Genomic DNA, 16,905 nt, shown 5'->3' with positions numbered 1-16,905 from the left:
CCCCATAAATAGAGCTTTCTTTTGGTGGTATTTGATCACCTGTGCGATTTTTTTGCGCTATAAACAAAAAAAAAGCGACAATTCTGAAAAAAAAAAACAATATTTTCACATTCTGCTATATGACATTCTCAAAAAAAATGCTAAAAATATGCATTGTTACTGTAATAATGACACTGGCAGGGAAGGGGTTATCCCTGTGGGTGATCAAGGGGTTAAATGTGAGCCTAGGGGAGTGTTTCTAACTGGGGGGGGGGCTTGTGGAATGACCATAGAGAACTGTGATCCTATATAGCAGGACCACATGGGCTCTATGATCATCCCAGGGAGAAGGACGGTCGGCTGTGTTTACAGCCGACCATCCTTCTCTCTCAGCGGGGAACGATCGTGGGTGTCAGGCGGCAATCGGACCCGCCTGACCCGCGCATCGGCTTCCCCGCTGCCGAGTGAGGGGGCCCTAGCTTCCCGCGCGCTACCAACGTAGATCTACGTCGGTTTGCGCAGAGGAGCCACCCTGACGCAGTAAAAAGGTGGCGGGTGGTCGGGAAGTGTTTAAATAAGGGAATGTGTTTTGCTATTTAGCAGGGGAGAACCGGTAGCGCTGACAACCCTGGTAGCAACCTAAATGTAATTATTTACTCCAGGTGACAATGCCTTACCCTTAAAAAGAACAAAGTTGACCAGGGCTAACTTAGTATCTGGAGGAAAATCTTCGACAAGTTCCTTAATTTTGCCTTCAGTTTTTTTCTTCACATATTCATTTACTTCTTTTTTAGTCTCTTGTAGGTCATTAAAATTGGTCTTCCTAATTTCAGCATGGTAAAGATTTTTCAAATCATCTTCAAAGTTCTTCAGCAAGGTCAGTGTCTGCTGTACAAAAAGGGCATTGCCGATGTTCACTTGAAGGCTGCTTTTTGGTTCATTCAGCAGTTGGAGAAGAGTGGAATACGCCTGATGGACCTCACTTTCCATGCTATTCGTGTTGTTCAGGCTCAAACCTTCCAAGATTTCCTGATGGGTCTTTGATTGGGCGCCCAACAACAGCATGGAAAAAGCAGAAGAAATACTGAAAGGTGCGAAAACAACATTTTTGGGTGGGGAATCCTTGCCCTCAGAAGACGTGGAGGTCAGTTGCTTGAAGAAATTGAAGGCAAATTTATTATTTCCTTTTACTGCCTCTTTTAGGACTTGGGCTTTCTTTCCACATTCATGGGACTCTTCAGATTTGTGGTAATATGAAGCAGTTATGACCGGGATGAGCAAAAGCAAAATCAGGAGGAACTTCATGTCTTCTCAGTATAGACGCTCACCTGCAGGTAATGACAATGTGTTTGTTGAGCTTTTGTTTTCAATCCCTGATAAAACTAAAGTAACATGACATGAGACTGAGACAAACATCAACGTGTAGGCATTAAAATGTACATACAGTATGTCTGAGAAAAATGAGTAATAAAATCTTTACATCTTTGAAATACATCCAAATTCCTCAATTTTTTGCCACTTTAAATGCTGCAAATTAATTAAAATTGTTAATCTGCCAGAAATGTAATGAGCTTCAGTGCTGCCTCTTCTGCACTCAAATCCCAAGAAATGTTTGCATCCCTTTACAGGTTCTCATCTACTGGACTGCAGAACAACTCTTCCATACGTTGGATTGGGGGGGAGGGGATGTCTGTAGTCCAGCAAAGGGAAAGCTGACAACCTGATTTACATTCGTAAATTGCAGAAGTAAGGTCTTGTTCGTGCCCCACACTTATGTTCACGGTTCTTCATTTAACCCAACAGTCTTTAGTAACCACTTCAAGACCGGGCCTATTTATGACATTTGTTGCTTACAAGTAAAAATTAGTATTTTTTGCTAGAAAATTACTTAGAACCCCCAAACCTTTTATATATATATATATATAGTGAGTGTGCAGTCCCCTCTTTCCTGTCAATGTCGGGATAATTGAAGTCCCCCAATATGATGACTGGCCTCAGCTTTGCTGCGTTACCCAACAGTGATAGAAATTCCAGCTCAACCCTTTGGTTGGGCAGCCTATAACATACCCCCACTATTACTTTCCCCTTTACTTCTTCTCTATGGAGTTCTACCCACGCGTATTCCAACTCCGTACTCATCCGTTCCATAATGTCACTCCTCTCTACCACCCTTACATTGTTTTTTTACATAGAGACATACCCCTCCCCCTCTTTTTCCTTCCCTGTTCTTCCGATACACAGAGTACCCTTGGATATTGGCCAGCCAGTCGTGTGAGGGGTCAAACCAAGTTTCTTTTATTCCCACAAGGTCTATGTCCTCCTCATGTACTAACATTTCCAACTCATCCATTTTATTAGCTAAGCTCCTGGCATTTGCATATACCCCTCTTAGTTTTGTAGAAGTGGATAGAGAATTATACTTAAGTTTATTCCTGTTTGGTCTGAGGTTTGTCCGCACAGATCCCCCTGTGGTTGTCGCTACGGTTCTACTGTCGCTGTTGACCCCAATAATACCTTCTGTCCTTTGCTCCCAACTAACTGACTCTAATTCAGAGCCCTCCCCCCCAACACCTAGTTTCAAAGCCCCTCCAACTTTGTGGCCATCTTTCTCCCCAATAGAGCTGTACCATCCCCATTATGGTGCAGTACCGTCCTTACTAAAGAGCCGGTAGCAGACTGAGAATTCAGCCCAGTTCTCCAGGAACCCGAACCCCTCCTTCCTACACCAGTTCCTCAGCCACTTGTTCAATTCCCTAATCTCCTTCTGCCTCTCTGGTGTGGCTCGAGGTACAGGCAATATTTCAGAGAAAACCACCTTGGAGGTCCTATTCCTCAATCTATTCCCTAAGTCCCTGAAATCATTTTTTATGATCCTCCACCTTCCTCTCACTTGGTCATTGGTGCCCTTCATGCACCATGACCGCTGGGTCCTCCCCAGCCCCGCCCAATAATCTGCCCACCCGATCCGTGATGTGCTGAACTCGAGCGCCCGATAAACAGCATACTGTTCGGCACGATCATTTTGACAGATTGCCCTCTCTGTCCTCTAGATAATTGAGTCCCCTACTACCACTACCTGTCTAACCATTCCTGAGTCATGGCCCCCCTTCTTCCTGGAGCCGCCACTACCCCGGCAGCTGGTGGAGGGCGCCTGCTCCAGCACTGCCGCCCCTCATCATCATCATGCAACTTGGCATATTTGTTGGGGTGTACCAACTCAGGACTGGCCTTCCTAGTGCTCTTTCCTCTTCCCCTCCTTCTAACTGTCACCTAACTGCCTACTTCCAGTGCCTGCGTCTCCACGTCTCCACCCTCCTCTATGCTGGCCCTTGTCAGCACCTGCTGGGTAATGTCCAAGCTCCTTTCCAGGTTGCTGATGCTACGCAGTGTTGCCACCTTGTTTTCTAGATCCAGGATCTGAGCTTCCAGAGAAACAAGTCACTCACATCTTGCACAGCAGTATTCGCCCTCGATTGGGTCATTAAGGAACGCATACATGCAGCAAGAAGTGCACTGAGTGGCATCCCTAATCCTGTCGGACATTATTACCCTCTATTCTATGGGGATATTCAGGATAATGACCTGCTATTCATTACCTACACTACCTCAATCTCCGCTGGTACTACACCTAGGGTACACCCTGTCGCTAAGGTACTCCCGGTTACTAAGGTACTCACCAGTCGCTAAGGTATTAATAAGTCACTAAGGTGCTCCCGAGTCGCTAAGGTACTCTAAGTCACTAAGGTACTCCCAGTCCCAATGTCACAAGGTATTCCTGGTCGCTAAGCTCACTCCCAGTCGCTGAGGTCACTCCCAGTCGCTAAGGTTACTCCCAGTCGCTAAGGTACTCAGTCGCAAGGTACTCTGTCTCAGGGTACACCCAGTCACACAGTTACTCCCAGTCGCAAGGTACACCCAGTCGCACAGTTACTTGAAGTTGCAAGGTAAACCCAGTCGCACTGTTACTCCCAGTCGCAAGCTACTCTCAGTCGCGAGGTACTCCCAGTTACACAGTTACTCCCAGTCGCAAGGTACAACCAGTCGCTAAGGTACTCCCAGACACGCGGTTATTCCCAGTCGCAAGGTACACTCAGTTGCTAAGGTATTCCACATCACTCAGTTACCCAGGAGTAGTCAATCGCAATACTCAGCAGTACTCAGTCACTCGCAATACTCAGCAGTACTCAACCACTTGCAATACACAGTAGTACTCAGTTACCCACAATACTCAGACACTCACAGTACTCAGCAGTAGTGTTGAGCGAACACGGACTGTATTATTCAGGTTCGTACCGAATAATTGGATTTTTGTTACCCGAACACAGACCCGAAAACTTTACTGTATGTTCGGGTTTAAAATCCGTGTTCGGTCATTTTATTTCCTGTTTTGTATGTAATGGCGCGCTTTTAATGGCGGGCTTTCAACAGCCAATCAACAAGCGTTTAACTGGTGTGCCTTAAGCCATCCCAGCCATACCTACTAATGTATTAGTAGCTGTGATTGGCCATCTGAAGCATGTGACCATGTCTTTATAAGTTCGAGACCCAGCGCCCTGCGTCATTCTGCTGTAGTATTAGGGAGAGAGCACACATCATACGTGCTGGCTGCTGATTAGGGACAGACAGTGAAAAATTGTGTCCAAAAAGAATGCAGGGACAGGTCGGAGTGTAGGCAGGGAAAGTTATTTGAGCATTTTAGGGATAGGCTGCAGAGATTAGGTAGGGACAGTCTACATCGATTTTGCTGTTTGGGGGGTGGTGCAGTGAACGATCTTTTTGAGCATTTTAGGGACAGGCTGGAGATTAGGCAGGGACAGTCTACATCGATTTTGCTGTGTGGAGGGTGGTGCAGTGAACGATCTTTTTGAGCATTTTAGGGACAGGCTGCAGAGATTAGGCAGGGACAGTCTACATCGATTTTGCTGTGTGGGGGGTGGTACAGTGAACAATCTTTTTGCCCTCACTTGAGCCCACTGAGGAGGAGGGAGAAAAAAAATCTATTTTTATCAGTCTGTTGTGTGCAGCATTCATCAGCTATATTTTACTACAAGTTAAAGGGGAATTTTTTTTTCCCCCCTTCATAGCCTGCTTGCTGCTGACTCTGAGCTGACCGTGACATAAGACACTGCTGTGTTCATATGTGCTATTGAGTAATTTTCAATTTTATACACTTTTTTCTATTCCACTATTCAATATACATCCTTTTGGGTTAAAAAAAAATTAAATTGTGGCATAGTCTGTACTAATCTATTTAACCACTTTACCACCGGAGGATTTTGCTGTCTTCCGTCCAGGCCACTTTTTGCGATTCGGCGCTGTGCGACTTCAACTGACAATTGCGCGGTCGTGCGACGCCGTACCCAAACGAAATTTACGTCCTTTTTTTCCCACAAACAGAGCTTTCTTTTGGTGGTATTTGATCACCTGTGCGATTTTTACTTTTTGCGCTATAAACAAAAAAAGAGCGTTTATTTTGAAAAAATAACAATATTTTTAACATTTTTTTATATGAAATTCCCCCCAAAAAAGATGTAAAAAACAATTTTTTTAAAAATTTTTGGCCAATTTGTTTTATGCTACATATGTTTGGTAAAAAAAATCGCAATAAGCGTATTTTGATTGGTTTGCGCAAAAGTTATTGCGTTTACTAACAAAGGGAAAGATTTCTGTCATTTTTGGTGTTTTTTTTTTAACGCGTAATGGCGGCGATCTGCGATTTTTTTTGCGGGACTGCGACATTGCGGCGGACAGATCGGACCCTTGACTGACATTTTTGACACTTTTGGGGGTACCAGTGACATTACTGCAGTAATCAGTGCTATAAATATGCACTGTTACTGTAAAAATTACACTGGCAGGGAAGGGGTTAATTTTATTGGAGAGGGAGGGGTTAATGTATGCCTGGTGCTTACTGACGTGTAGGGGGGGAGGTGACTGAGTGAGTCATGGACAGATCGGATGTCCAGCTATGCTGAACAGTCCGATCTGTCACTCCCTGTCACTATGGAGACCCGCCCGCTGTGTTTACACACAGCGGGCGGATCTCCAGACTCGATCCCCGACGATCGGGTAAGAGCAGCGGCGAACGCCGCTGCTCCTCCCCTGGCCCGACTCCAGCTGTGAATGAAAACAGCGGGAGCGAGCCTCCGGCGGCGCGCAAGCGCCGCCCAGAAGGGGGAGTGTGCAACGACATTAATACTACGTCGCTGGACGATAACGAACCACTCTGCCGCAGTAGTATTACTGTGAGCGGTTGTAGAGTGGTTAAAAATTACAAACTTAAAGGGGAATTTTCTTTTTTTTTTTCCTTCATAGCCTGCTGCAGAGCTGACCGTGACATAAAACATAAGACACTGCTGTGTTCACATGTGCTATTGAAAAATAACCAATTTTATATCATATTTTCTATTCCACTATTCAATCTACACCCTTTGGGGTAAAAAGAATTAAATTGCGGCATAGTCTGTATCGGTACGCGTGAGATACACCTTTCCGTTTTTTGGGGCGCATCTTTCACCGCCGAGGATTGCAGGGTGCTTCAGTTTGCCTCCTGCCTGTTCCAAACTCCTCCTACTCCTCATCCTGCCTTTAGGGTACAAAAAATTGTAATTGGGGCCTAGTCTGGGTTTGTACCTGTCAGATACACCTTTTGATATCATATTTTCTATTCCGCTATTCAATCTACACCCTTTGGGGTAAAAAGAATTAAATTGCGGCATAGTCTGTATCGGTACGTGCGAGATACACCTTTCCAATTTGTGGGGCGCATCTTACACCGCAGAGGATTGCAGGGTGCTTCAGTTTGCCTCCTGCCTGTTCCGAACTCCTCCTACTCCTCATCCTGCCTTTAGGGTACAAAAAACTGTAATCGGGGCCTAGTCTGGGTTTGTACGTGTCAGATACACCTTTTGATATCATATTTTCTATTCTGCTATTCAATCTACACCCTCTGGGGTAAAAAGAATTAAATTGCGGCATAGTCTGTATCGGTACGTGTGAGATACACCTTTCCAATTTTTGGGGCGTGTTACCCGAAAGATATGGGAGTTAATTTATCTCAGACAATATTTGGGTTAAAAATGAGAGTTCTATGACTTTGAATGAAAACTTTAACACAACAATTATTTATTGGTATATAGTTTGAAAAGCCTACTTAATTTACAACAATCTAACTATTGTACATGCTACAAAATGTAAACTATTCCTAGTCTAACCGAACAAATACAATGCCTAGAGTATATACTCATATACAAACACACTATGACCGACACAAAGAGAATATACAATGTAACCCTTACTCCTTCATAATTACCCTTAGTGCTTCCTCTTGCTCTCCCATGCCAAACAGGAAGTCCCTCTCTCTACACCTTTGTTAATATAGACCCATCTCCCATAGCCTTGTATAGGGCTATTCTCATTGGTTCAGCTATCATGCCCTATTCCTCCCTGTGGGCGTATCTCCTCCAGGATTGGACACTTTCCTCCTCCCATAATTAGGCCTCTTTCTAACCACTCCTCTCTGTTGGGGGGGGGAATTTACTCCTACCTGTGGTGCATTGGCTCCAGAAAGTCTGGCTCCCAGAGATGTAGTTACAGGATGATACTATCAGTATGTGTTTACATGTAAATAGCAGTTGCCCCCTGGTAGCTCAGGCATGCATTTTAAATGGACTTGTTAAACAGGTTCCTAGAACTGACTGCCGACTGAAAGTCACACAGCTTCATATAATTGACAATCCTATCTCAACTAAATGTAAAATCAAAACTCAATATCTCATACATATACTGTATATATTTACATTAATATTACAATTGCTGATGGAGATTTATACATAACTCCTCCTCATCACAACACGGTAAGGGAGATTCCACCTAACTCATAAGGCAACAGATGCCCGCTTGGGGCCTGCAGAAAGCAAAGGCCCCACATAAAATACAGTAATGGTTTAGGTGTAATCTCCTTTTGAGCTTTTGTTATTGCTATCTGAAATAACACTAGTTGAAAAAAAAACTCTATAAACTCTCCGTCTCTACAGACCCACATTCCTGGATCTCAGTGTCAGCAGTTCATTACCGGATAGACTCGAGTATAAGCCGAGTTTTTCAGCACATTTTTTTGTGCTGAAAACGTCCCCCTCGGCTTATACTCGAGTCAAGGAAAAAATGTCCTCTCCGACGGGCTTAAGCTTTCAAAAATGGCGCCGTCCGTCGCATACATGTCACTGCGCACGCGCCGCCGCCGCTCGGGAGAGGCCGGGAATAGCCGAAAATTATACGAGCGGTGGCGGCGCGTGCGCAATGACGTGTCGGCGCCGGGCGGCGCCATTTTTAAAATGAAGGCGCCTCTGGAACAGGTAAGTGAAACAGCTTCACTACCTGCCATTATGCAGGGCTGCGGGCACACTACAAGGGATGCAGTGCTGCGGGCATGGTCCACCTGTACCATGCCCACAGCACTGCATCTCCTGTAGTATGCCCACAACCCCGGATCCTCCTGTACCATGCCAGTACCCTGCATTCTCCTGTACCATGCCAGTACCCTGCATTCTCCTGCACCATGCCAGTACCCTGCATTCTCCTGTACCATGCCAGTACCCTGCATTCTCCTGTACCATGCCAGTCACCCTGCATTCTCCTGCACCATGCCAGTACCCTGCATTCTCCTGTACCATGCCAGTACCCTGCATTCTCCTGCACCATGCCAGTCACCCTGCATTCTCCTGCACCATGCCAGTACCCTGCATTCTCCTGCACCATGCCAGTCACCCTGCATTCTCCTGCACCATGCCAGTCACCCTGCATTCTCCTGCACCATGCCAGTACCCTGCATTCTCCTGCACCATGCCAGTCACCCTGCATTCTCCTGCACCATGCCAGTACCCTGCATTCTCCTGCACCATGCCAGTACCCTGCATTCTCCTGTACCATGAAAGTCACCCTGCATTCTCCTGCACCATGCCAGTACCCTGCATTCTCCTGTACCATGCAGTACCCTGCATTCTCCTGTACCATGCCAGTCACCCTGCATTCTCCTGCACCATGCCAGTACCCTGCATTCTCCTGCACCATGCCAGTCACCCTGCATTCTCCTGCACCATGCCAGTACCCTGCATTCTCCTGCACCATGCCAGTACCCGGCATTCTCCTGTACCATGAAAGTCACCCTGCATTCTCCTGCACCATGCCAGTACCCTGCATTCTCCTGTACCATGCCAGTACCCTGCATTCTCCTGTACCATGCCAGTCACCCTGCATTCTCCTGCACCATGCCAGTACCCTGCATTCTCCTGCACCATGCCAGTCACCCTGCATTCTCCTGCACCATGCAGTACCCTGCATTCTCCTGTACCATGCCAGTCACCCTGCATTCTCCTGCACCATGCCAGTACCCTGCATTCTCCTGCACCATGCCATTCACCCTGCATTCTCCTTCACCATGCCAGTCACCCTGCATTCTCCTGCACCATGCCAGTACCCTGCATTCTCCTGCACCATGCCAGTACCCTGCATTCTCCTGCACCATGCCAGTCACCCTGCATTCTCCTGTACCATGCCCGCCGCCCTGCATTCTCACCCTAAGCTTATACTGGAGTCAATGATTTTTCCCATCTTTTTGTGCTAAAAGTAGGGGCCTCGGCTTATACTCGGGTCGGCTTATACTCGAGTATATACGGTACTTGTTCTGGATGTAATACCTCCACAATGATGGGGGGAAAAAAAAAATACTACGAGTCCAAACTACAAAAAAAAAATGAGTATAAGAGTTCTCAATAGTCCAATAATAATAGTATGAAAGTCCATAATGAAAATCTGGTCCTGTTGCTCTTGCTTCTGGGACGGCCTTCCATGGGGATTCCAAATGGATAAAGCGTATTCCGTATAAGGCTATGGACCAGCTTTCCTGGCTTTCTGTGATTATACTTTATTAATGTGGACCCAGGTAGGGAAAGAAACACGTGTACTTTTAAAACCTATGCATTCAAATGACTGCTTATCTTGTAATTCTGAGTAGTAAGGACCTTTGTTTAGCTTTCCTATAGATTTACTGTGACATAATAGTGAGACCCTCTTTCATTGAAATGTTTATCAATTTGAATAGTTACCCCCTTCACCCAGGTGCTTCTAGATTTTCATCACCCCCTTTATTCATCCATTGTCATATGCCTGCAGATAACTCTGCCATGCCTTCTGCTGGTTACCACTGTGTGGTGTGTGACCCTTCAAGTCTCCAGGGGGGTTCTGTTGCTACCCGCAACTCACCACTGACTCTGTTTACTGAAACTGTGTTCAGTTATCCAAACCCCGATGGGCTCTTGGCTGGTGCTCAGGGGCAGACTGGCGACTTTCAGCCCAGGGGGCAAGTACAAACCAGAGTCCCATGGTGCAGCGACTCCGCCCCCCTCCCACTCTCCCTCTTCACGTCCTCCTCCTGACCCCCATTTCAGGCTGAAGCCCTGCTCCAGGTCTCTACTCATCGGCTGTATCCAGGTTCCCAACCTGGCAAGCAGGGGGCGGTTGGGGGGAGCTGGGACAGCTTGGTTGGGGCTGGCCAGGGGAGGAGAGTCTCAAGGGAGGCATGGAACCGGCCCCTGCTCAGACACAGTAAGTTTACACCATCCATGCCTGGGAGGGAGGCTCTGTCCTTGTCTTCATCCCGCACTCAGTAGGTCAGTGGCAGAGACTTTTTACTTCTCTTCACCAGGAATCCTTTAGGCATGTCTGTGGCAGAAGCGGTGCAGCCTTTTTACAGGACATCAGAGCGGCCCAGGGGGCAGTTGCCCCCCTGCCCCCTGGCCCAGTCCTCCCCTGCTGGTGCTCCACAATTGTGCACGTAGTTTCGTCCTTTGCTAACGTATGTAGCTACGGTAGGAGTCATGCCTTTTGGCAGCCTGTGAGACAGAGGTCATTCCTTTAGCAGGCTCCGAACAGAGTAGGCAGTGTCAACCAAGCAGACAAAATGACGTAATGTCAGAATGTGGATAAGTGTGATGTCACCAGTTACTCGTGGCTTCGGGAATCACTAAACTAAATTAAATTTTAAGTACAATTGTACTATACCAGGCCAGCTATTTGCCTATGAGTCTCACAAGTCCCAGTATATCTATATGATATGCAAGCGATGCTCTTTGAACTTAATCATGGCACCCCAAAAAAAAAATTGACCAATGATTTTAACTTGGAGAGAAAAAAACTGACTACAGGTGATGACTGCCACATATTTGAGCTGTAGAGCGGACTTTGGCTGGCCATACACTATACAATTTTCTTATTCAATTTCCTTTAGATTTACCTTAAACTATGTAGTGCAAGGGCCTGCCTGACCGCATACAAATTGAAAGTGTTTAGGTTTGACCCTATATTACATGGTTTTGGTAAATCTAAAGGAAAGTTGAACAAGAAAATTGTATAGTGTATGGCCAGCCTTAGTGTAACATGTACAAAAAAACAATTGTTGAATGACTGTTGCCCAAAACCTGGTGTTATTGTTCCTATTGCCATAGTTGGTAATAGCTAAATGACAAGAGGGAGCTTCAATAAATGTATATAAAACAATTATTCAGTGGTGGAAGGGATACAAAACTGTTGGGAACTGGCCCATACACAAAATGCTCTATGGAAGCTTTAATATGCTATACCAATATTTAAATGTTCTCACTATAATGATACCCATACTCCCCTCTTTTTTTTTTTTTATAGCAAAACCAAACTATGGAATCACCCCAAAAATGAAGGTGATAAAGGAAAGAAAGAGAAATAGTTAACAAAAAAAATTAGAATAAAATAAAAAAAATAAAAATAAAATAACTAATAAAAAAGAGAAAAAAAATAATAAACAAATATATAAAAAATAAAAAAATAAAACAAAAAAATTATATGTATAAAAAAAGGAAATAAAGATTAAAAATTAAAAAAACTTTAAATTAAAAAAAAATAAATAAATAAATAAAAGTACAGATTTGGTGCTGGCTCAACACTACCTTTTGCCCTACACCTTTCTTTTTAAAGAGAAATGAAGCTGTACGTTAGTTCAAAACAAAAAAAAAATCAAAATGCTTGCAAACTTTGCAGCCTCTCTGTGGGGGGGGGGGGGGGGGGGGAATTAACATATCAATAGGTCCTCTTTTGACATGACTGTGTAAGTCATGCTTTGAACAAAAAAAACAAAATGTACAGAGAGAAACTCTGGTTAATGAAAGAGACAACAAAAAAAAAAATATTTTTGAATGTAGGTAGGCCTGACGGTAATTACTCCCATTCAGAGGCTTCTCCTTAAAGCATGCATAAAAAAAACATGCTATACGGTCCTCTGTGTTATTTTTTATTCCTAAACAATATTGTCATGTCTGGGACATATCTGCCTTGACAGATCCGAACCCGCAATGCGCGTGCGTGACAGTTCACGCAGCAGATCACATGCCGGTGTAACGTTAGAAAAGCATACCCCGGGAAAATTGCCTACCCAGTACACTTCCTGTGAGGAACAGCTGAGCAGCGTAGCAGTGCGCATGCTCACAGCCCCGGATACGTAATTGAAGCTGAGGAGCTGACTAGTGCGCATGCTCGGAGGGTATGAAATGATCACGGTAGTGTGTGTAACGTTACACCGCCTCAACTGTTGCGGCGGTTACATTAAAACAGCTCGGCTGCAATATGAGTCATCTCCGTTCCTACCCCTGTCACTTCCCTGATCTCATCTCCGCTCCTACCCCTGTCAATTCCCTGATCTCATCTCCGCTCCTACCCCTGTCAATTCCCTGATCTCATCTCCGCTCCTACCCCTGTCAATTCCCTGATCTCATCTCCGCTCCTACCCCTGTCAATTCCCTGATCTTGGCTAGTAAATATAAAAGCGGCGGTGGGTGTATGAAATCTAAATGAACGGAGATCTCGGCTCCGTGATTTATCTTTTCGTACACCCGCCGCCGCTTTTATATTTACTAGCCAAGATCAGGGAATTGACAGGGGTAGGAGCGGAGATGACTCATATTGCAGCCGAGCTGTTTTAATGTAACCGCCGCAACAGTTGAGGCGGTGTAAGGTTATGAAATTTTCACGGGTAGGTTTTTTTCACGGAACACCGGATTGGAGTCCTATTTATATCGGCCTACTAACGAGCCTTGGTCACGACTATACCAAATGGGGCACCCGTTTTTTTTTGGACAACTTATTTATTGGTGAGACTCTTCTTGGGGAATTATTTCTCTATACATGAGACACTTTCCTGGTTGACCTTATGTGTTGACTGCCTTTCTCCTCCTGCTTGTAGCGCGCAGCCTCCAGGCTATCCACCTAACTGGCCTGTGACACGCAGTTGAGGAAATTGTTGTTATATTGTTGTTATATGTTCTTTGGAAATGTTGTTATATGTTCTTTTTATATCCATTCCTATCTATACACTCCATCAACCGCGAGCACTTCCTCATTTTTCTGAGCCACTTTCCCTTCTGGTGAGTCATTTATATTATTGACAACACTAAACAGTAATATATATTTATGTTTTTTTACCTTGTATTCTAAGAAATACAGAGATATTAAATAAGGATCAAACCATATTCCCTTGCTTTTTTTATATTAAGAAAACAAAAAAATAGGGGGGGAAAGAGCAGGGTAGAGGGAGAATGTAAGAAAGGGGAGGAAAAAGGAAGAAAAAAAAAGAAAAACCAAATATGAGTATACTAACCTATATGGTTATGTTATAACAAAGAATAGGTAATAATTTAGAAAAAGTGACACACCCAGCCTAGGATGTTGTCAACAGGGTAAGGAAAAAAATAGAAAAAACATATATCACAAGTAAAAGACACAAAGCAAAGGGAGAGATGGGGCCCCCACGGTGTATTGTCCACCCAAAAAAAAAATGGAAGTAATTCGTCAGGTGTCAGAGAAAAGTCATAATCGGATATAACAAAATGTACCAACATCCCAAAATAGTTTAAATGGAAAGAAAGAATGTGGGAGGCATGGGGTCTTTGGAGGTACAGTAATATCAGACATACAGATCATAAAATCATATAAATTTAATTAAATCACAATTAAAAAAAAGGGGATAAATACAAACATAGAACAGTATATCTAAAAATCAAGCATATAGAAAACAATTGGCTCTCATGCTACCACCAAACATGGTGCTCAATGTGTATAGATCTTGCCCAACATGTTTCGCGGTAAGTTGCCGCTTCTTCAGGGGTCTTATTTTAACAGAGAGTTTGATTCAACACATCTATATAGAGAGCTTGTATTCAGATCTATCAAAGACATAAATAGGTTAAGAAAGGTACGAAGTCATTAATGTAACAACATATATCCAAAACAGTTGACCTTATGTGTTGACTGCCTTTCTCCTCCTGCTTGTAGTGCGCAGCCTCCACGCTATCCACCTAACTGGCCTGTGACACGCAGTTGAGGAAATTGTTGTTATATTGTTGTTATATGCTCTTTTTATATCCATTCCTATCTATACACTCAGTCAACCGCGAGCACTTCCTCATTTTTTGAGCCACTTTCCCTTCTGCTGAGTCATTTATATTATTGACAACACTAAACAGTAATATATATTTATGTTTTTTTACCTTGTATTCTAAGAAATACGGATATATTAAATAAGGATCAAACCATATTCCCTTGCTTTTTTTATGAAACAATTTTTATTTCCTTATTTCTCCATATGATGTATACCATCCAATACATTTATATACACATACTTGCATCTTGCAATGTGTATACCTAATTAATTAACTTTTTGGGTATTTTTCAATATTATTTTGACTATTTACCATCTTATATATCTGTTCTGGACTCCCATGTTCGCCTGGGAGGCGTATTGATATCTGTCTGGTCTCATTTGGGGGTTGCCCCTTCTCATCTTCTCCGGGACCATCCCGGTCATCTGGGAATTTTCGTGGATATCAATGTCACCATCAAGCTACGTATGTATTTATATTAACATGTTATGATATACTTAACCTTAGGCCCTTCGGTGGCCGATGGGCTGTTTTGGATATATGTTGTTACATTAATGACTTTGTACCTTTCTTAACCTATTTATCTCTTTGATAGATCTGAATACAAGCTCTCTATATAGATGTGTTGAAACAAGCTCTCTGTTAAAATAAGACCCCTGAAGAAGCGGACAACTTACCACGAAACATGTTGGGCAAGATCTATACATATTGAGCACCATGTTTGGTGGTAGCATGAGAGCCAATTGTTTTCTATATGCTTGATTTTTAGATATACTGTTCTCTTTCTCTTTCAAATGGTTTTTATTGCATTTTGTCAAACAAACAGGTTAACAGGGAGGGAAAGAAAGGGCAAGCAAGTATGTACGATACATAATTATGCATTCAAACAAACTGGCAAGGATGAAACAGGAGCACCATTTCCATTATCAGCATCAAGAGTGTTAACTACAATCACGACACATGTATCTCTGGTGCCCTCTAGTGGCACAGCTTAGTATCATCTACAGATTATACATTCATAGGTTTGGAGCTATAGAGTACCATTGCGTCCACGAGTTCCACCACATTAGCTCTTTTTGGTACCTTTCATGGGAAGGGGCCATCAGAAGTTCAAACGTTTTATGCAGTTGTATGGTATGTATTACCTCTACTAGAGAAGGCGGGTGTACATCTTTCCAACGTCTAGTGATATTAATTTTGGTAGCCAGCAGCATATTAATAACTAGTTTACGTAGTGCTAGAGGGATTCGGTCAATAGACAAGTGTAGCAGCGCTAGAGCAGGGGATGGCGGTATCGGTATCTGGATAAGTTTGGACATCAGCGCGAACACCTCCTCCCATAGAGCAAGGATGGGAGGGCATTCCCACAGAATATGTTTTAGGGTTCCCTGCGTTCCACAGCCTCTCCAACAGGTGGAATCGGCCGAGGGGGCAAATTTTGCTATGGCGCATGGCGTGAGGTACCATCTAAGGGATACTTTGAGGTGGAGCTCCCTTAGGGATGCACTTAGCGTTGCTTTGTAGCTCGAGGTCAGTGCTCTTTGCCACTGGGACGGGGTGAAGATTTCCCCCAGATCCAGTTCCCATTTCATGATAGGCCGTGTTTTGAGAAGCACGTTCTTTTCACCCAGCAGAGGGTAAAAGAGTGATATGCCTTTCGTGGTCTGGTGAGGTGCCGTGAGATAGTGCCAGGCCCGCACGGGAATTCTAGCTCTTAGTTGAGGGTTATGAGAGATGCAGGAGGAAATTTGTTTATAGCGGAACCATTCTTTGTGATCTATATGTAACTCCTCCGCAAGCTGAGGGAAGGGCTTCAGTGTGCCATCACCATATAGGTTGTGTAGGTAAATAGGGGGAGTCCGTTGCCAAGCAGACAGATCAATATCTGGGGTTATTTGCAGGACACTTGTGATTGGAAGGACAATGTCCATAAGCGGGGCATCTTTCCATTTAGTGTGCGTCAGGTGAAGCCATGCCAGCACTGATGCTTTGACAGTTGGCGACAGGTGTTTGGGAAGACCCGCACCCCTTTTTCTACTACAGAGCCAAGAACAAAGGTCGAAACGCATGGTCACGGCCTTTTCCATGGAGCCCCAAATGTTGTCGGGGGTCGATTGGAACCAAGTTCTCAATTGTGATAGCAAAGAGGCCCAGTAGTAGTCTATCAGGTTCGGCATGGCTGCACCACCCACAGCAGTAGATCTCATTAAAATACTCCTTGCACATCTGGCACGTTTGCCTTGCCAGAGGTACCTGGAGACCATACCCTGGATTGAGTTTATGTAAGACATGGGAATGGGGATAGGCAAGGATCTGAACAGGTATAGGAGTTTGGGCAGGGTGCACATTTTGAAGGCTGCCAGTCTCCCCGACCAAGTGAGTTCAAACTTGGAGAGGGACTGGAGTTCCTAGGACAATTGGGACTTAAAAGGGGCATAGTTGGCCTGGAACAAGTTATTAGTAG

At 44.4% G+C, this 16,905-nt stretch overlaps 2 protein-coding genes across 2 annotated transcripts in view; one reads left to right on the top strand and one right to left on the bottom strand.

Annotated features, from left to right (window-relative positions):
• LOC309569498 (NACHT, LRR and PYD domains-containing protein 12-like) overlaps positions 1–16,905 on the top strand; it is a 1,417,729-nt gene that overhangs the window by 189,526 nt on the left and 1,211,298 nt on the right. The window lies entirely within an intron of this gene.
• LOC309569875 (serine protease inhibitor A6-like) lies at positions 619–1,312 on the bottom strand (the record flags this gene model as incomplete). The annotated part of the gene is made up of 1 exon (XM_082275866.1): positions 619–1,312. The coding sequence occupies exon 1, from the start codon at positions 1,282–1,284 to the stop codon at positions 619–621; it is 666 nt and encodes a 221-aa protein (XP_082131992.1). The 5' UTR covers positions 1,285–1,312.

The sequence above is a fragment of the Pelophylax lessonae genome (genome assembly GCF_965119305.1).
Source record: "Pelophylax lessonae genome assembly, chromosome: 13".
Lineage (NCBI taxonomy): Eukaryota > Metazoa > Chordata > Amphibia > Anura > Ranidae > Pelophylax > Pelophylax lessonae.
This window is presented reverse-complemented; position numbering and strand designations above follow the sequence as displayed.